Source organism: Schistocerca serialis, chromosome 2 (assembly GCF_023864345.2).
Source record: "Schistocerca serialis cubense isolate TAMUIC-IGC-003099 chromosome 2, iqSchSeri2.2, whole genome shotgun sequence".
NCBI lineage: Eukaryota > Metazoa > Arthropoda > Insecta > Orthoptera > Acrididae > Schistocerca > Schistocerca serialis.
Genome location: NC_064639.1, coordinates 723034865 through 723055695, shown reverse-complemented (window position 1 = coordinate 723055695; position 20831 = coordinate 723034865). Strand labels below are relative to the sequence as shown.

General features: G+C 37.8%; 1 protein-coding gene across 4 annotated transcripts in view; it reads left to right on the top strand.

Annotated features, from left to right (window-relative positions):
- Nucleotides 1-20831, top strand: part of LOC126457917 (uncharacterized protein CG7065-like) — a 74893-nt gene that overhangs the window by 44605 nt on the left and 9457 nt on the right. For all 4 annotated transcript variants that reach the window (XM_050094611.1, XM_050094609.1, XM_050094607.1 and 1 more), the window contains 5 exons: nt 973-1089; nt 1648-1787; nt 1963-2174; nt 2551-2624; nt 16958-17003. In XM_050094611.1, the coding sequence (XP_049950568.1) occupies nt 973-1089; nt 1648-1787; nt 1963-2174; nt 2551-2624; nt 16958-17003 (589 nt within the window). The remainder of the gene's footprint in view (nt 1-972; nt 1090-1647; nt 1788-1962; nt 2175-2550; nt 2625-16957; nt 17004-20831) is intronic.

Genomic DNA, 20831 nt, shown 5'->3' with positions numbered 1-20831 from the left:
GTGTCATTATGCCTAGTACTGCACACATGAAAATGAAGCTGCATATGAACCTCTTCTAAATCGTTACATTTAGAAGTACTATGCCCACCACAACCACCACCACCACCACCACCACTACCACTACCACTACCACCTTAATTCAGCCAACTTGCTACTGAGGGATGGGATGACGCTGAAAGGGGAGGGAGAGTGCTCATAATTGAAAAACAAGCTTCATGTAAAACCAATCATCTAGCTGTAACATCCTCCTCCTTGTCTCTGAAGCAAGATGAAGTAATTTTAATATGACTCAAGACACTTTACCATTAGACATGTGAACCTCCTGTGGCAAGAAGACTCACAACAATGTGCCACAGTGAATTTAATTTAAACTATAAATTTCACTATTTAAAACACAAATTTTAAATGTATTAACCTCATTTGTTTTAAAATAGTTTAGTATGAAGACAATTAACCCCAACGATGAATCCTCCAATCATTCATTAATGCAGCATCCTTGATTTGGATACTTGTTGGTTACTACATCTGTGACACCAACCTTGCCTTCTCTCCAACATGCAGATCTTCTCGCCCTGCACTAATAATTCCTTCAGTAGGGTGGAGTCATTTGAGGGAATTGTAAGTTCTCACCATTTCTTGTTTGGTAACTATCAGTCTATTGGCTCAAATTGATTTACAAGAAATCATTAGAAATCCACTATTAAGCAACTGGGTACATCAGTAAGAAAAACTTTAGCTTAGAGTGTATATTACAGTATTATTTTCTTAGAATATGGAATTGGAACAATGTTTTTAGGAACATGAGTGGAATAAGGCTACTTCTGGACTGCAGGACCTTTCAGTTCAGTTACTTACTAGAAATCCTGTTTGGTGTGATGAATTTGATATTATAGCATTTTAAAGTTAAAATAGTTTGTTGATTACACTTTTATATTAAAATTCCAGCATAAAATGTATCTTTTTTTTTTCCAGACGATTTCCCACAATTGGCACCTGGGGAACCTGTTCCTCCAGGTTTTGAAGATAAAGTGCGGCGAATTACTCAGATCCAGTCGGAACTCGACAAGGTTAAAGATAAACCTTTGATTGGTTAGTACAGCAACAATTATTGCTCGGTATAAAATTAATTAAGTTACTGATTCCTTGTCATTGACTTGATTTGAATTAATTTTTGCTTCTTTTTCGTGTTAGTCCTCATTGTACATATGATTCTCCATATTATTCAATTGAGTTGAACGTAATACATTTAGTTACTGGTAGCAACAGCAGCTATCACAATGATTTCATTTATTTGGATAGCATGTCTTAAAACATTAATTCAATTGCACATGAGTGTTTGGTAGATCATGATGATAATTACAAAAGAAGGAACATTTTGTAATTTTCATAAACTAGTTTTCAGTTTTTTAATATGCCATTAGGTGACAAGTGATAAATGCAACATTCAATTGTCACATAATGGTGACCTAAGAAGCGGAGTACAGGTTTGTGAACAAATAAATCATTACAGTACACAACCTCTCTTATTTTATAATGCTGTACTTCTACCATTGCTCCTGCTCCAGTCCTATTAACAATATGACTAATTCTTAAGAAAGCTTGCTGTATTTGCTTCGATTAGCTATCAACAATGTTTCTTTTGTGCAGGGCTGGAGTATCTGTTGGAATTGACGGATGAACTTGGCAATACTGAGGCAAAATATGTGTGCCTTTTATGTGAGAAGAAAGGTGAACGTCATGTCGTACTGGGTCATCTCACCAGTTTTGAACATTACAATAAATATATTGTAAGCAAAACTTTTCATTAGCTGATAAGGAAGTACTTATTGTCAGTTCAACATTTTGTGTTATTTCAGTACGTACTTGTATTTATTATTGTGTCACTTTTGTAAATCAACATCACGATATTAAATCCACTTGATACTTCAAATAAATAATTATTCATGTGTTTGCTTTTATTAGGGAATGTATTTTCCTACTGCAAGTAGGGCTATGGCCTCTGATTTTCCAAAAACTAAAGATGGGAAAAAGGCAATGTTATTAGTTTTAACAAATATTTGTCGCGCCATTGAAAAACTACATGGTCGACTTCAGCCAATGGCTGTAGATAAACACACATTTGAAGCCAAGAAAAATAAATATCTCACACAGATTATAGGAGCTCATCATTTCAGGTTTGTTTGCTTTTGTAACACTGTTTACTTAGGAGATATTAAGTTGAAATAGTGATTTCTTTTTCTTAATGTGGTCAAGGATGAATACTTCTCATCTTCTCCTGCTGTGCTTACCTTTGTCCTTAGCAGTGGTTTCTCACAGAAGCTTTGAACATTAGTAAAGTGGAGGTATATATCTGCAAGACAAATTGTGTCTAAATTAGTTTTGTGGAACTGTGATATTTTTTCAGTTCGTCCGTTCTAACATAGGTAAACTTCTCTTTTTGTGAATAAATTGATTGTACTTCTTTGGCTGGTAAACATCATATTAGTTACATTGAAGTGGTACACACTAAAATATGATGATGCTAAAGTGGTACTTCCTTTTACTTTTTAGTGAGAAGCCTGGAGAAACATTTGTAGAATTAGTTGACAAGAATATCCTCAGCTCTGTTCGTTCTTCGCCAACTGGTGAGTCATTGAAAATTAATTTAATTTTTTTTAAAGAACTGAGTCATTATACTACAGCAGCCTGAAACTATGAACACAAAACAATTTGTCTTCTTGTTCCAAGTTCACTGTTTATTAAGTGATTTACAGACTATATGGAAGAGTTTGTAAATTGAGCTACCATTTTCCAAGTTTTGTTTTTGTGCATACTTACCACTCAGTGCTTTCACTATAAGTACAGGGGTTATCTTTACTCATTCCATTGTTTGTATTACACTATGGGTTTTCCAGTATATATATTAAAAAATCTACAATTTATTACACGTGACATGTATTTCCAGTATATCACTGGATACAAATATCTTGTATCAATCAGTGATCAATCACAGCTTATAAGCTACAACCTTTTTTTATATATATAATTAACTGCACCACACAGATAAAAAAAAAAGTTTGTTAACACGAAGCTACTGTTCATGAAAATAAAGGATCGTGGTTTTAACAGTAATAGTGCCTAGTATCTTCTGCCCCTTTTCCTCCCTTTTTCCCTTATAAATTGCACACAGATACAAAAATTTATCATTGTTAAATGTCACCATGACACCGTGCTATGTTTTTAGATAAAATAAAATAGTCTGGGTTGATCATGAATTTTAAGTAAAGATAAGGCTTGGCCAGTGTGCATGCTTCATGAGAAAGGCAGTGTTATGCTGTAGTTTGGGACATTGTGACTGAGGGGGAGTTACATACTCATTGCAAATGGGAAACATTTGCCGTTGTTCTCCTATGCAGAGGAGGACTGTTAATGCACAAAGAATAAAGATTTCTGAGAATATTGTAGTCAACTTATTTATAAGACCTACATGCTCCCCAACGTCTTCTGTTGCCTGCGCACAGATCTGAAAGTGTAGTATAACCAGCTGTACTGGTAGTTTGAAAAGAGCTGCAACTGCTCTGTGCACACAAGTTTTACGTGGTCAAGTTGTAGCAACATTTTTACGTTGGTTGCCATTTTTTTAATGGGTTATCCAAAGCATTGAGCATTGATTTAAGTGGAATTCTGCATGCTTTTTGTGGTTAAGGATATTGCTGAGTACAAAATTAATTGAGCTACTTGCATAATGATACATTTAGGATTTGTAATAAAAGGTGATTGAGAATGTACAGAGTTTCACATGTCAGAACTTAGCTTATGAGAGAGTGCATATGTACCTGCAGGCTTTTGAAGTTTTTTTTTGCATATATTTAAGATATTGAATTAAGTACTTTCTGGTACAACAGATGCCACTACCTGTTTAGTATAGTTCACCAGAGACAGTATCACACAATAAGTATTGTGCTGAGATCTAACAAATATTTAACAGTGTTTGTAGGTTAGTACTTAAAATAAAAGCAAACAGAAACAAACTTGCTTTATCTGGTAGGGAGGCATTTTACTTGGTGTCTGTATCAGTTACATATTTTTTGACCTTTAAATAACTGATGGTTTATCGTTCTTTCAAAATTGCTCTACATTCTTTCTGCACACAGCTAATTTACTTGTATTGTTAGAATTTTATTATTCCTGCTCCACTATTTTCTATTCCTTTACAGTAGTTCCAATTTAATTCAGGAAAACTCATTACCTGGGCCAATGTAACAAAATTTATTTATTTATTTATTTATTTCTTGTTCTGTAGATCCAGTTAGTGAGTCAATTGACACCTATCTATTTACAGAGATACTATCATATAATAAACGAGGGAACATCTTTTGTTCCGTTCACCATTGTCAAAAATCTCTGCTACGGGTACTAACCAGTTGCAGACAAAGCTTACAGTCGGTTACCTAACAGTTGTTTCTTTGTGCAGCAACTTTATTTTGTGCTATAGAATGTCTGAAGACTGCAGCAGAAGTGTGCAGGAAAGTGTGGTTGCTAAATGGACAGTTCAGCAGTCTTCTCACATTTTGTATGGTCAGATACACGAGTCTGCATGCTCAGTGGTGGAATATTTCAAAAAGGAGAGGGACAATAGTAAGACTCATTGCCTCTGACATAGGTAATCAAAAAAACTGCAGACACTTTGAAGAGTCATAAAAATGCTGTTGTGAACGTTTTTAAGGAACATGTCAGCTGACATGACGGCCAATGATTGCAAGGCAGGTAGAGAGATGCTAGAGAGTGAAAGTACAGATTATGGAAACTGTTTATGCTACATAGTGGACCAGACCAACAGTATAATTTTTGTTCTACAGTGAGCCGGTGTGTAAATTAATTACACATCAAAGTGCCGTACTATCTGTGTGGGAAGTAGAGATTTATTTAGAAATATCGCAACTTCTGATTCAGAAGCTGAGAAATTGTTTACTGAAGTTTACTTTGTATCAGCTATGGGGGCAACTACACAAATATGCTGGGAGATCATCGGAACTTTGTAAGTGAAAATAAATGTTGCCCCCTTTTTTCCCCCAAAACTTTGATGGCACATTTTTGCTATGAAGATTTGTATAATTGAAAAAATAAACAGTTTTACATCAGTCATCAGTTGAAAGGGCCCCAAGGTTTATGCATGGAATCGGTCATCAGTTATTTCAGAAAGCCAACTTCTGAGTGAGCACAGATAGCCATTAATTGATGAAAGTGAAAACACTTAAAATATAAATTTTACACACAAATGTATTTGAAGAGAACAGTTCACTGATGGCTCGTTGCTGATAATATTATGCGTATTTTGGTCATATGACTAATTATGGAAAAGGGCAGGAAAAAGTTGTCCATGATACTTGCGCTGAATGGCTTTTTAGTAAAATCATCAGTTTCTCTCACAACAGCATGCAATATGTTTGCGTTTAGAGGGGTGTGTGTTTTGATTGAAAACATTTTGGAATAAGATCTCTTATATTTATCTTGCAGGCATACAGTATGTGACAGGGTTATGTTGATAGTATTTGAATTAACTGCGAACTCTTCTCCAAAGAATCATCTTGTGGAGTAGCTTCAAGGTGGACTCATAATGAAAGGTGAATGACAAAAGCTATTTATGTATTGAAAAAGTATATGTTCTATGATGAAGTTGAATTATGACCACAAAAAGGGACTGCACTTTGTTCTGTTTTTATATTCCCTACCAGTATGTAAATTGAAGCATGATTCTCTCCTACTTCTTGAACCAAAGCACCATGTTTGGATTTCAGAATTCTTTCAAAACTTTGTGTATCTGTAACAGGTTGTCAGTGGTGATGTCCTGCTTGTGGTCTTACTAAAACTGAAAAACATTTATGGTTTCTGTGTCCTGTTATGTTGCCACAATTTTCTGAATAAAAAGTGAAAACAGTCACTACACTGTACCATGAAGCAGAACCAACTGGTGAAAATATACAAGGACAAACAGGAATTGATCAGTCCCAAAAATTATGGCTAATGGGATTGAACAGTTTGCTTTTAATAAAATAAGAGTATCTGTAAACAGGTTTGATTTAAGGGACATGTTTCTTAAGACAGATTCTCCACAGTGGTATGAAAATGATGTCAACACACTACCCCTAGTTATTAAATTAAAAGTTTTAAATTATCTGGCTTAGACAGGTGGGAAGCTCATAGAGCACATTAATAAAGAATGTTAAAAAAAAACTATAAGTACTTCAGGTTGTGTCAGAGTATTCCTATAATTTTCTAGAGCAAATAAGAGCCTTTGCAGAAGAATAAGTACGCTTAAAATGAAATGCAATTTTCACATCATATTTGCGTAGCACACATAGTAAATAGTAGGTTTACTTGTTGTATTGTTAAATTTAATGCAGCCATATGGTATTAATAATTAAGCTGAAAGTAAAAAAGTATTTCGTTAACAATGTTCTCTTCTTCGCGCGATCAGGCCCAGAGGACCGCACGCCACCACAGTTAGAGCTCTCCATCCGTCTCTGTCTTCTGCTATCTGTCTCCAGTTTTCCGTGACTCCCAGCTGCAACAGGTCTTCTCTCACTCCATCGATCCACCTCTTTCTAGGTCTTCCCACTGGTCTGCTGCCTGACGGGATCCAGTCCATTGTGATTTTGGGCCATCTTGTTGCCTCCATTCCAACAACATGTCCAGCCCATTGCAGTCTTTTGCTTCTCATCATTCCCACGATGTTAGGCTCCTTGTACAGCTCTTCTAATTCAGTGTTATGGCGTCTTCTCCATTCTCCAGTAGCCTGATCTCTGACTGGTCCAAATATTTTCCTGAGGACTTTCCTTTCAAATGTTAGCAGTCGCTTAAGGTCTTGTTTTCGAGTGCTCCAGGTTTGAGAACCATAAAGTACTACTGGCATTATTAATGTCTTATACAACCGTAGCTTTAGTTGTTGCGAGACACTTCTACATTTTAATATAGGGTCTAGAGAGTGATAATATCTGTTTCCCGCCTGCAGTCGTGCTTTTATTTCTGCTTCAGTTGATGTTACTTCTGTAAAAAATGATCCAAGGTATTTGAACTCTTTCACATGTTCTTGTGAACATTTTTTTTTTTTTAAAAAAAGATGGTAAACAAGATTTTATGCTATTCTGCAATAATGGAGAGCTACCACTTCCTCTTTTCACACTGAGCCAAAATCGCGTGCAACTCTCTCTTCTCTTTATTATTTTATTCAAAGAAACCAAACTAGGGGGCACCACAAAGAAACAACCAAATTTGAAAAGTAGGAGCCTCCGTATGTTTCATATTTTATTTTTTGAAGAAATGTGAAAACCAGGTTTGCATAAAACTTTTTTACACTACAGTACAGAAAATGATTAAGAATTACCTCAAAGTGTCATTAAATCAGCTTCATAAATTAGCAAATAAAAAAGCAGTAGCTGCTCATTTTGCTTGCTCAAACAAAAACAAAAAACAACTTACCTTGTGGTAAGTACATGTTCTACAGTTAATCAAAATGTTGAAGAGATAAGCAGATTTCTCTTTTTGTTGTGTGAAAAAATGTATGTATTACATACAACTTAATTTTTATGGAAGTTTTATAATAAAAAAAATTGTACTACTACTACTAAAAAAAGAAAAAAGAGAAGAAAAAAGAAAAGCTGAGCAAGACTGAGGTGAGAACAGAGGAACTAGAGTGAAAGAGAAAAAAAAAAGATGAAGAATGAGACTGAGGCAGGAATGAGGCTGGCCAAAGTGAACGGTCAACAATTGTGCCTGGGAACGAGGCTGACCACAACCAAAGTGGTTGACCAGTCCCATTAACAAGACTGACCATGACCAACATGAATGGTGAATGACCTTTTCTTAGAACTTGTTCCTTGGTCTTTCTGTTCACCACAGAGAACTGTTCCTTTGGACCTGATCATTCATGAACGATCCACCACTAGTCAGAGCCCTTGGTTTCAGGCACGAAAAGATTAATAAACATAATATTACAGAGAGAAGTGATATTGTTGCATGACATTGTCAATTTTTAAGAGACATTGTTAAAGTGGCATTTGAAGATGTTGCGTGGTTCATTGAAACGTGGATAAATGGTGGTTGTTTCGCCAGAAAAGACTGGATAGATGACAGTGTATGTGGAAGTACTGCTGTTCCTGTGGGAAAGAGCACAAGAATTATTGCCTTACATGCTGGAGCTTGATCTGGTTTCATACCAAACTGTCTCCTGCAGTACAGATCAGGGAAAACAAGCAAGTACCATGAGGAGATAAACCATGATAATTTTCTGAAGTGGCAACTGTTGCAAAATTTACATTGACCATCCGTCATTTTAATGAAAAATGCCCCATACCCGTCAGTTGTTATACATAAAGCCATTGTTATTGTGTGGTCAAAAATCACAATTTGTGTAAATATTATTTCGTGGAACTAGTGAAACAAAATAAGTCTGTTTCCACAGTATGTTTTTTATGACGTGGCTAAAGAACACAGTCACAGGGTTCTTGGGATTCCACCATATCCCTGCCACTTTAACTCCATCGAAATGATTTGGATACAGAACAAACATTATGTGGCAACAAATAATAAAAGCTTCAGTGTGACAGAAATTCAGAAACTATTAGAGGAAGCAGTGACACATGGAGTAATGTGTGTCACACAGAAACAGTTGTTAAAGAAGCCTGGAATGGTGAAGTGTGAGTAGAAAGTAATGTTGAAAATATAATAATATCCTTGGGTGATTCCAGTGACTCATCCACGTACTAATTTAGCATAGATTTTGAAAGTTTCTAGGAAGAAAGTGACGAAATAAGTGGCAGTTACCTTTTGCTGCAATTTGTCTTTGTTCTGTGTTTGTAGATATTGCTTGTGTTTCATATTTTAAAGGAATAGCATCTACCACATTTTCATAATGAATCTCATCTCATTATTAAGGAATACCTGCTGCACCTGTATGACATATTGCATGTAATTTGCAGTGATTGGTAAGTACTTAAGCAGTTTATATTACTTTAATATTGCAAGTTATTATATTCAAATGAAAGGTATATTTTAGCTCTCCTTTCTTATTGAGTATACCAGCAGAATTTCCTGTTACAGATAATAGGAAAATTGTGTCATTTTCCACACCTCAGTGCGTTCGTTAAGCAACAAGGATATGACAGCCCTGTAATGCAAACTCAGTACTGCACATTAACAGGAAGCGTGAGAAGGTAGTCAGTATGGAACCACACAGCTGATGCTGTTACAACCGTACTGCTCATGCAGGCATCGGCCAACCAACATCACCATCCCCTTCCAACTGTACTTCACAGACGGTCACTTCATTTTTCTGATCCAGATTTAGTGACTGCACAGCAAATGACCTAAAAGAAAGAAGTTAACCCTTATACAGCAAAATCAAATGAAATGTTGTTGTATTAAAACATAAGTTCAAATTTTCTTCTGTTGAAAGTAGCAGCACCATTGTAACATACACACAAACGTTGTTGGTTAGCCTATGAGAGGCATGAACTGACATTTATTTGTCCTTGGCTCTTCAGTGTTTAACAGGCGCGAACCACAGAACTATCTAGCATGGTAATTGGATCATCATTATTAGCTTTGCTTGTGAAGTTTACAGTAGTTGAGCAGTGATAACTTTGTGGTTGAGTGCCCCTAACCCATGAATACACTGGATAGTAGTGATGACCCTATACTTGTATCCATGCTGACATATGTGGTCAGTTATGTTCTGCATCAAAGCATATCTTACTGAGTGGTTGTGACAGTCTCCCCAGCACCAGAAAGAAGAAACTACAGGGTGCATGTAATATGTCCAGAAGGTATTACTTATTACTAATAGTGAGATGAAATTTGTAATGAAAATATGGTAGATGTTATTTCCTCAAAATATGAAACACAAACAATGTATGCAAACAAAGAATTAAGACAAATTATGGCAAAGGGCAAATGCCACTTAGTTTAGTCACTTCCTTCCTAGAGATTATCAGTATCTATGCTACAGCACATGGATGAGTCATTAGAATTGCCCAAGGATATAATTATGTTTTCGACATTATTTTATACAAACACTGCACTTGTATGGGCTAATTTAGCTATTGTGACCACAGATCTTATTCTTGGCAAAATTATACTTTGGTTCTATCACATTTATGTCAGTAATAAGCCATCAATGTGAACAAATAATTACCTTGCAGAATTTATATAATGGTGACAAGAAGAGTGTGTTGTTTCTTATTCTAAGTCAGAAATTCAGTTTTCTTAGGTGTGGCTGATAATGAATCTGGTTCCTGGCAAGGCTGGACTGTACTTTGTTTCACAGAACTAGCAGTAGACGACTTATTCTGTTGATTGTCATGATACATATAATTACTGAAAAGCTCCAGGAGGTAATATCTCCTAAGTGTGAGGGCTACAGGAAAACTATACACATGGCTGTTGGTCATACTGTGCTATTCCTTGACTCTCCCACACCTGCGTAGGCCATTGCTAAACCCACTGGGATACTGGCTCATTAGTTTTATGTAGTGAAGCTCATATTTGCCACTTCTGCCAGGTATGAAATTAGAATGATTATTAAAGTTTTGAAAGACAAAGCCATTAAGCCAAACAGAATTTATCACCAATTGAAGGGAACGTATGGAGAGTGATATATGGATGTGAAAAAGGTCTGCAAGTGCTATAAGGAATTTCACATAGACAAAAGAAGCAAGAGATATTGAGCTCCAATAAGACCATCACAAAGTCTGAATAATAGTGCATCAAGAGCGTGTAATCTGTCTTAATGATTTGCATTTTAGTTCCTAGTGTTTTGTAAAGCATCATTCATAAATAAATTACAATATCAATAGGTGTCTGCAAAAAGTGTTCTGAAAATGCTCACACATCAGATAGTGACAATGCTTTCTCTTTTAATGAATTTCTTCGGAGTGCTGTGTGGTTGAGAAGGAAAACTTTGTAGATCTGATTGATTATTGAGGGCGATGAATCCTAGACATTCCATTTCACATGTGAAACCAAACAGCAGTCACCTAAGTGATGGCTCTCTCTTCATCCAGACTATGAAAATCTAAACAAACACTGTCTGCCAGAAAAGTCATGACAACTGTGTTTTGGGATTGAATAGTGTTATTGTTGATGTACTTTAAGGGTAAAAGGTGACAGTTACAGTGAGATACTTAAACAAGTTGAGGGGTGATACAAAGCCAGAGATGAATCTTGAGTGCAAAATAGCACTCTGCATGACAATGCCCCCACCCCCACCCCTCAGCCCCTCCCATTTCACATCACCACTTGTTTCCTAAGTCGAAAGAACATTTGGCTGAATGATGCTTCAGTGGCTATTTGAGGTGCAAGATGAAGTGATATGGGATAGTGAGCTTGTTTCAGCATAGGCATGTAAAAGCTGCTCCAGCATGTACAAATGAGGATTATGAGGAAAAACAGATGAACATTCAGTCTTTAAATCAATTTACCAATAATTGAAAATCGATGTTTCTGATTATTTTCTCTGACAGCTTTTATTAACATCTAGGTGGTAAGGATACATGTCTCTGCTAGATATACCTATTGTTAAGTTTCTGGCAACTGTGTCCTGTTGTTCATTCATTCCTTTATTCTGGCGCAATTTAAAATGCAGTCTCTTTGATAGAGTAATTTTTATGAGTGTGTCTTCGCAAGCCTTGAAGTCCACTTCTCTGACAAAAGCTGTGAAGTTTCTGCAGCGTTACTATTTCATTAGATTGTCCTTAGTATCGTGGAAATTGCTGTCTAAAATGTCTTATCCATGTCATCAATGAAATAAATGAGTATGAGGATGTCACTTCCTATTATTATTCGATGATAGTACTCAGATCTCAGCCTCTATGTATCATGTCCTTTTCAATGCACGTCCCAAGTCATAACTGTACTCAACTTCAGCATCTTGCTGTCCTACTTTTATCCATGTCACTATCAATAAATTTGATGGTAAAAACAGCAGTTAGCTGCTCAAGACTGTGAGGAACTATTTGCTTATCAACTTTCTGTCCATAAACTGTAAGGTAACAGGAGCACTGCTTTAGGTCTGGAAAATTATCCATCCACGACCAACTTAGTTTCTACTAACATAGGTGCAGCCATTATTGCTTTGTTGGATGGTGGTACAGCTGCCAATATGTGTGTAATACATATCAAAAAAGCTATTAGCTTAATGTTCATTGTCAATTTCTTGTACAGCTACCGGTTTTGGTAATATAATAAGCCATCATCAGGCCACCTATACTAGATAGTTGCTGAATTTTTCAATGACTAATGTGTGTACACCATATATGAAAAGTAACCATCCCTTCCAGATAGGTGGAAAGAATACATTGAAAGCCTCTATGAGGGTGAAGATTTGTCTGATGTGATAGAAGAAGAAACAGGTGTCGATTTAGAAGAGATAGGGGATCCAGTATTAGAATCGGAATTTAAAAGAGCTTTGGAGGACTTACGGTCAAATAAGGCAGAAGGGATAGATAACATTCCATCAGAATTTCTAAAATCGTTGGGGGAAGTGGCAACACAACGACTATTCACGTTGGTGTGTAGAATATATGAGTCTGGCGATATACCATCTGACTTTCGGAAAAGCATCATCCACACAATTCCGAAGACAGCAAGAACTGACAAGTGCGAGAATTATTGCACAATCAGCTTAACAGCTCATGCATTGAAGCTGCTTACAAGAATAATATACAGAAGAATGGAAAAGAAAATTGAGAATGCGCTAGGTGATGATCAGTTTGGCTTTAGGAAAAGTAAAGGGACGAGAGAGGCAATTCTGACGTTACGCCTAATAATGGAAGCAAGGCTAAAGAAAAATCAAGACACTTTCATAGGATTTGTCGACCTGGAAAAAGCGTTCGACAGTATAAAATGGTGCAAGCTGTTCGAGATTCTGAAAAAAGTAGGGGTAAGCTATAGGGAGAGATGGGTTATTTACAATATTTACAACAACCAGGAGGGAATAATAAGAGTGGACGATCAAGAATGAAGTGCTCGTATTAAGAAGGGTGTAAGACAAGGCCGTAGCCTTTCGCCCCTACTCTTCAATCTGTACATCGAGGAAGCAATGATGGAAATAAAAGAAAGGTTCAGGAGTGGAATTAAAATACAAGGTGAAAGGATATCAATGATACGATTCGCTGATGACATTGCTATCCTGAGTGAAACTGAAGAAGAATTAAATGATCTGCTGAACGGAATGAACAGTCTAATGAGTACACAGTATGGTTTGAGAGTAAATAGGAGAAAGATGAAGGTAATAAGAAGTAGTAGAAATGAGAACAGCGAGAAACTTAACATCAGGATTGATGGTCACGAAGACAATGAAGTTAAGGAATTCTGCTACCTAGGCAGTAAAATAACCAATGATGGACCGAGCAAGGAGGACATCAAAAGCAGACTCGCTGTGGCAAAAAAGGCATTTCTGGCCAAGAGAAGTCTACTAATATCAAATAGCGGCCTTAATTTGAGGAAGAAATTTCTGAGGATGTACGTCTGGAGTACAGCATTGTATTGTAGTGAAACATGGACTGTGGGAAAACCGGAACAGAAGAGAATCGAAGCATTTGAGATGTGGTGCTATAGACGAATGTTGAAAATTAGGTGGACTGATAAGGTAAGGAATGAGGAGGTTCTACGCAGAATCGGAGAGGAAAGGAATATGTGGAAAACACTGATAAGGAGAAGGGACAGGATGATAGGACATCTGCTAAGACATGAGGGAATGACTTCCATGGTACTAGAGGGAGCTGTAGAGGGCAAAAACTGTAGAGGAAGACAGAGATCGGAATACGTCAAGCAAATAATTGAGGACGTAGGTTGCAAGTGCTACTATGAGATGAAGAGGTTAGCACAGGAAAGAAATTCGTGGCGGGCCGCATCAAACCAGTCAAACATCCTTCACACCAGCTTATGCACACATGACTTCAATATATGTCATCAACCAGAACACAACTCCATGTCACTGTTGTGTTCTAGTTGCTGATGTGCACTAAAATCGTGAGTTTGTAAGGTTGTGCTAAGAGTGGTTATTTTTCTTGTGTGATGTACATGCCTTTTGTTATTGAAAAATTTAGCCACTATCTAGAATAGAAGGCCTGATGAGTGCATATTATATCAGTGAAACTGGTAGCCTATAAAATAAATTGGCGATCGATGATCTTCACGGCTGACAGCTTATTTGATATTTATTCATTAGTTTCCACTCTGTTTCTATGGCCAGCGACAGTTGACTTTTTGAGTAGCATTTGTTGAAGCAAGAGACATTGTTGGTTGGTTGACATACAAAAGTTTCAATGTGGAGTTGGGATTATGTTTAAATTTCCAGCGGTCTTTGAATACGAGTTTTTCTTGGTTTACTTTAACATTTGGAATCCAGCCAAATATTTATTCAGTTGTTTTTGTGATGTAAAGTACTCTGATTGCTTCACTTTCGTATTTCAAATTTAATTGAATTTTTTTTGTGCTATGCTGTGAAATGTAAATTTGTGTAAAAGTGTGAGTGTTGCACAACAAAGAAATAACATATGCTTTGGAATTGTTCACGGAGATATTAAATTTACACTCGGGTGATGTACAAGCTTGCAAAGGTGTGCTTAATAGCTGGAGCTGGTATCAGTCAGCAGTTGATTGAATGGCATCATCTTGATCCAAATTCAGGATAGCCAAACTGATCCCTAAAGTTTTATTACTTCTTGTTAGTTTCTCAAATTTTGTGGTATACATTACTGTCAGGATCTGATCTGCAAATTGATCCATTATTTATGACTGGAAAATAAATTTATTCCTTCCACAGCTGCTTTCTCATGGCACGACAGCTTTTGGATTATCCAATCCCATTCTCAAGTAGATGCAAACATAGCTCATAAGGCAATGCAGAATCCTCATTACAAATCAGCATTAGCAGTAAACGTTCAGAATGTGGTAACTTTGGTGTGTTTGTGTGGATGGCCTTGCACTTTTTATTTATAGTCACGTGCATTTACGTAAAAGGCTATACTGCTCAACGTACAATGAAGGAATGCACATGTGCTGCCAGAAAGACTGTACTATTGATGGATACTACAAGAAGTATTAGCAGATATCTCTTACAATACTCCAATAGCTTGTGGTTTTGTTCTACGCTGTAAGTTTATCAGTTAGTTTGTTCATGAAACAAATGTGTTGCATTTTTAGTATTGTTGAGCGTATGTATGCATTTGAATACAGGATTGGTTCTCCCAAAAATGGTCATGTAGTGAAAAAAGTAATGGTGGAAAGAATAATTTCATACGGAATAATAGTTTTATATAGTACAAACATCAGCACCATTGTTATGATATGCCATTATTTCAAAGTTTCATTTCTTTTTAAGGTCAAAATGGCAGCTGAGACATCAGATTCTTTTGTTTGACTTTCTTAGTAATATTGTGTTAATGAGACTTTGATGTATAATCTCTTCAGCTGTTCTAAATATTTATGTGAAGGGATGTTGGGTTTATAGATTTTAGATTCTTAGCCAAGAAGATGTTTGAAAGACTTTTACACATTTTATGGAAGGAAATTAGAAAATTTTGAAATGTGATCTTTCAGCAATTCCTTTGCTATAAAGAACTTATTTCATGTTTTATGAAATACGGAAATCTTGACTTCTCCACTGAAGATGATTTAGTACATCAAATGAGATGATTCAAATCAGGTAATTGTCATATCTAATTGAAATCCTTCTCAGTTTACAGCTGTGTCAAAAAATACTTAAAATGCTAAAATGCATTTTAAAAAAATGACACAGCAGTACAGCCGGGAGAATTTGAATGAGATTGACACGGGTCACAGAAGACTGTGTATATATCCGAGTCTCATATTCTCTTCCATTTCCTGTAAATTTGTGATTCTGACTCCAATATAACGTACATAACAAACATTATGTCCACAAAGCGTTACTGCGTCTGATGTTTAAGTGCTAAAATGTAAAACAAAAAAAATTATTATTATAGCGATTCTCCTAAATTGTGTTCCAAATTAGGCTGCCAATACTATTTCAGCAAACAGGTGACAGTTCAACAGTTTGTGCCTTTGGAGAACAGTGGAGGCCAACTAAGAGGTGTAATTCGAAACAAAAGTTTTTTTTTTTAAGGAAACTACCTTTCATTAATGGAACTATCGTGTTGAGGCTCAGCTTTTGCTACAAGTATCTGTTCAGTATGCAAAAGGAATTAAACTGTGCAAGGGGAATACATTATGCGACAATCTTAGATGAGCTTTTGTGATATTTCATGATTGCTCGTCCAGTATTGCCATTTTAATGTATGATCCCATCCAGAATTTGATTTGGGGACAATTTGACAATAGTCCGGACATAGTGTAAAACCAGCTGTGTGTTTACATACATTTGAAATTCTATCGCAAAGGCCAGCAATTCCACATCATCGAATCCAAAGAAGTGATTAATGGTTAACAACAAAGATGGGAGAAAGAAGTACTGATGCCCTGCTCGAAAAGAACTTCAACAATTATGAAGAATTTGCGAAAGAGTTATGCATGGTATGTACATCAAGTGGTATTATACATCATGGTTTGAAATTATTTTACAGAAATTTAGCCTATTGGGTCATGTATATTGAATATCCATGTATGAGTATTGTTTCCAGAGTGGAGTTTCTTGTCTTATAATGCAGATTGTGTGTGTGTGTGCGCGTGTATACGTGTGCACATGCGTGCATGTGCTTTGATGTGCATGTACACACACGCACTCACACACATCGAGATTTGTGCTCATTAATTGGAAGTGAAAACTGAAGTTATTATCATGGATCATAACAATTATGTTTGGAGACAAGTCTAATATATATATGTAGAACAGTGATCTATTAAACGTTTTATAAATGGCTTGGAGAAGAAATTGTAATTTATGTATGTCATATTAGTAAGTAGATTTTTAGATGTATTTAAATTAATGTATTGGTTCCAGATCTCCATGTGCCATGGGATGACAAATCGAAAGATGGTGGATTGATGTGAGTATTTGTTATATACATACTTTTTTTTTTTTATTTCTTGGTTTGTGGCAACCAGTAATCAAGAAGTTATTTGTGTACATTAATTGTATTCTTGTCTTCATTCTTACCTGGTGTTTCGTTATTGTTACACACACACACACACACACACACACACACACAAAATTGTGGTGAATGAAATGAAAAAAATTTACAATGCTTCTGTGAATTTGTGATTACTTTGTGACCTTTATATTACTTTTCCTACAGTGTGCTGCATTAAAGCACATTTTTCCAAATTAAGGGAACAGTTACATGTTTGACACATTTCTCCATGTCCAGTCTATGCTGTCAGATCTTTGTCTTTCCGTCTGTCTCTGGCCCTTCTTAGGTTATCTGCAAAGTGAGGTGTAACCGGACTTACATTTGTAGGAGCAGGAGCAAAATCCAAATGCAGCCACTGTGATATAGATTTCCACATTATTGTTGTCACTGCCGTTGCCGTCGTCATCATCGTCATATCTTCAGTCAGAAGACTGGCTTGATACAGCTCACCACAATAATTCAAGCCATTTCATCTCTGCATAACTACTGGAACCTACATCCATTTGAACCAAATTAGTGTTGATTTCCCATAATTTCTCTAATACACTTTTTAATGTTAGGGTAATTTCTTCTGTTGGGTCACAAGCAATTTGTTACATATCTGTGCATAATCGCTTTGCCTCTGATGCCCCCTTATCATCACCCAACCCAACTCTTTCGTCCCATCCCCCCCTCCCCTCCAACCCTCACCACCCAAGCCCCTCACACACACACACACACACACACACACACACACACACACACGCACGCACGCACACTCACTGCATGTGTCACTATCCACTGCAGTTTTGTGTTTGAAATAATGCAGTATAATCAGCTTTGCAGTAATAGAAAGGTATGTGGATCCATGTAGCATGGTCAAGATTTTATTGCTCAAATTATAGGAAAAGAGGTAACATAACAATTCTTCCCATTGTTGATACGATATTGCATAACATTTATCAAATAAGTTTAACAACACTATAAAAAGTCTGTATTTTTGTGCCTAGTTGTCATGCTGCACCTTAACAATGAGTTGTTTCCATTATAATTGATCGTTGTTACTGTGAATAAATAGACCTGCACTTGTATCGGGGAATACTGTTATTTGTACTTTATATATTTCTTGAATAAATCTTTTTAGCAGTTCAGAATTATTTTTACACTCAGGGGGCTAGTGTTTCTATCCAGTGCATCTGCAGCTCCTCTTTCTTATATTCCTATATCACATACCTGTGGCCTCTCTCCCAACCGTCAGCCATCTTTCCCCAAACCTCCCTCCCATTACCCACCTCCTTTCTCCCATTACCCATTCCAAACACCACGAACCCTCATCTCAGTCTATGTGCCAAACTGCAATACAGGCATTGTGTATTCAGTGAGGGCAATGTGCGAGTTGTTTTCTTTTGTCCTAAATTATTTAAATTCTGCCAGAACTTTCCATACCATATCCGTACCAGATGCTGAGTGAACACATTTCAAATTTTAAAAAGTGTTTGTGAATGTGTCAGTCAGTCAGTATCATTGATATTTGCCTCACCTATTTCATAGTTTGTGAGCTATTGGCAGAAATGAAGGTGTAAAAGGAACATTGTATACATGGATCAGTCACCTACTGGGCATATCTTGGAATAATGACGACAAAAAAAAAGAAAGACTGATTCACCTTGGGAGGCTTGATTGTCACAGATTAGATACGGTTTAGAGCTACCAAAGGCATGTCTTTATTTTATTTTAGGAGGCAATTCTCATCCCTCTCCTCAAACCAGGAAAAGACCGCACATGTCCCAGTAGTTATCGGAGTATCGCCTTGACGAGTTGTGTCGGAAAGACCCTGGAACCGATGGTTAACTGTCATCTGGTCTGGCAACTCCTCAGCCGCTCTCGATGTGAATTCCAAAAATTTTGGTCCACGGTCGACAACCTGACCCTCCTAGAGGTGGCTATTCAGCAGGCTTTCCTCCATCAGCATCACTGTATCGACATATTCTTTGATATCAGTAAGGCATATGATACTACTTGGAGACACTATATTCTTGCACAACTGCATCAATGGGGCTTTCATGGCCACTTCCCCATTTTCATTCGATCTTTCCTGTCTCAGCGGTTTTTTCGGACCTGAGTTGGTAACACACTGTCTGATCGATTGGAGCAGGAGTGTTTTAAGTGTTACCCTCTTTGCCATAGCCATCAACAGTATAACATCTACAGTGAGGAGTCCAGTAGAGTTCTCCTTATTTGTGGACGACTTTACTGTTTTCTGTTCCTCCTCCAGTGTTGCAACAGTGAGCCGTCAGTTGCAACTAACAGTGCGGCAGTTAGAGGAGTGGGCTGCAAAGATGGGTTTTCAGTTTTCTGCCGATAAGTGTGTTTGTGTTCATTTTAATCGTTCTTGTCGTCTTTTTAATTTGCCTACCTTGCATATGGGGGACACTATCCTACATTTTAGAGACACGGTGCGGTTTCTGGGCCTAATTTTTGGCTCCGGGTTGTCATGGTTGCCACACCTATGAGACTTGAAAGCCAGAACCCTGAAGGCACTGAAAACATCCTCAAGTGCCTCAGCCACAGGTCTTGGGAAGCGGGCAGGGCGCATCTCCTCCAGTTTTATCGGGCCTTTGTGTGTTCACGGCTGGACTATGGGTGCACAGTGTACGGGTCAGTGAGGCAGTCTTATTTGCGGATCCTTGACGCTGTCCACCATGCGGGGATTCAACTGCCCACAGGTGCTTACAACTGCCCACAGGTGCTTATCGGTCCAGTCCCATACCCAGCCTCTGTGCTGAGGCCGGGGAACCACCGCTTACCATCCGGTGGCAGCTCCAACCTCGCCTGCTCACCATATTGTTGCTCATCTGCTTCTGGACCATATTTTTTCCCACTGTCCCCAGGCTACGATGCCGTTTGGGACCCATGTGCAACATGTGCTGGAGTCCCTCGGTGTGGAGTCTGTACGACCCCAAATCCAGGGTTTTAACTGCCTGCCACCCTGGTTACTGGAGAGGCCCAGAGTGATTTTAGATTTGGTGCAGTACGAGAGAGATTGCACTCCTGCCACCGTTTTTAACTCAATGTTTTCTGCCATTTTAGCTGAGCACTGTGACTATATAGCTGTTTTTACAGATGGGTCGAAACGGCGATTCCATTGGTTGCTCTGTTGTTTTTCCGGATTGTGTCCTCAAGGTTCGACTGCCTCAGACTTTTACTGTCTTTTATGCAGAATTGTCTGCGATCTTGCGGGCACTGGAGCAGATGAGATGTTCTTGCTGTCCTAAATTTCTTGTCTGTTCCAATTCACTAAGTGCCCTTCACTCATTGCAACGTTTGTATCCAGCAGATAAAATAGTCCAGACCACCCAAGGTGTCCTCCTCCAACTATAACGATTGGGGAAGGTGGTGGCTTTCTGCTCGGTTCCAGGGCATGTCGGCATTGCTGGGAACGAAAGGGCAGATCTCGCAGGCAAGTAGGCATGTCTTGATCCCAATTGTTTTGGTGTGCTATCCCCCTGCACGCACTCACCTCGCTGTTGAGCTTTGAGTCATGCGTTGGTGGGAGGATGAGTGGCTGGAAATGACTGACAATAAGCTGTTTGGTCAAGCCCACAACACGTGTGTTGTGGTGGACTTCCTTACAGCCCTGTAGACGGGACGAGGTTCTCCTCATTCGGCTTCGGATAGGCCACAGTCCTATGACGCATTGCTACCTGCTCCAGTGAGAGAACCCTCCAACGTGTGGTGCTTGTGGCATCCAGGTCACTGTGCGCC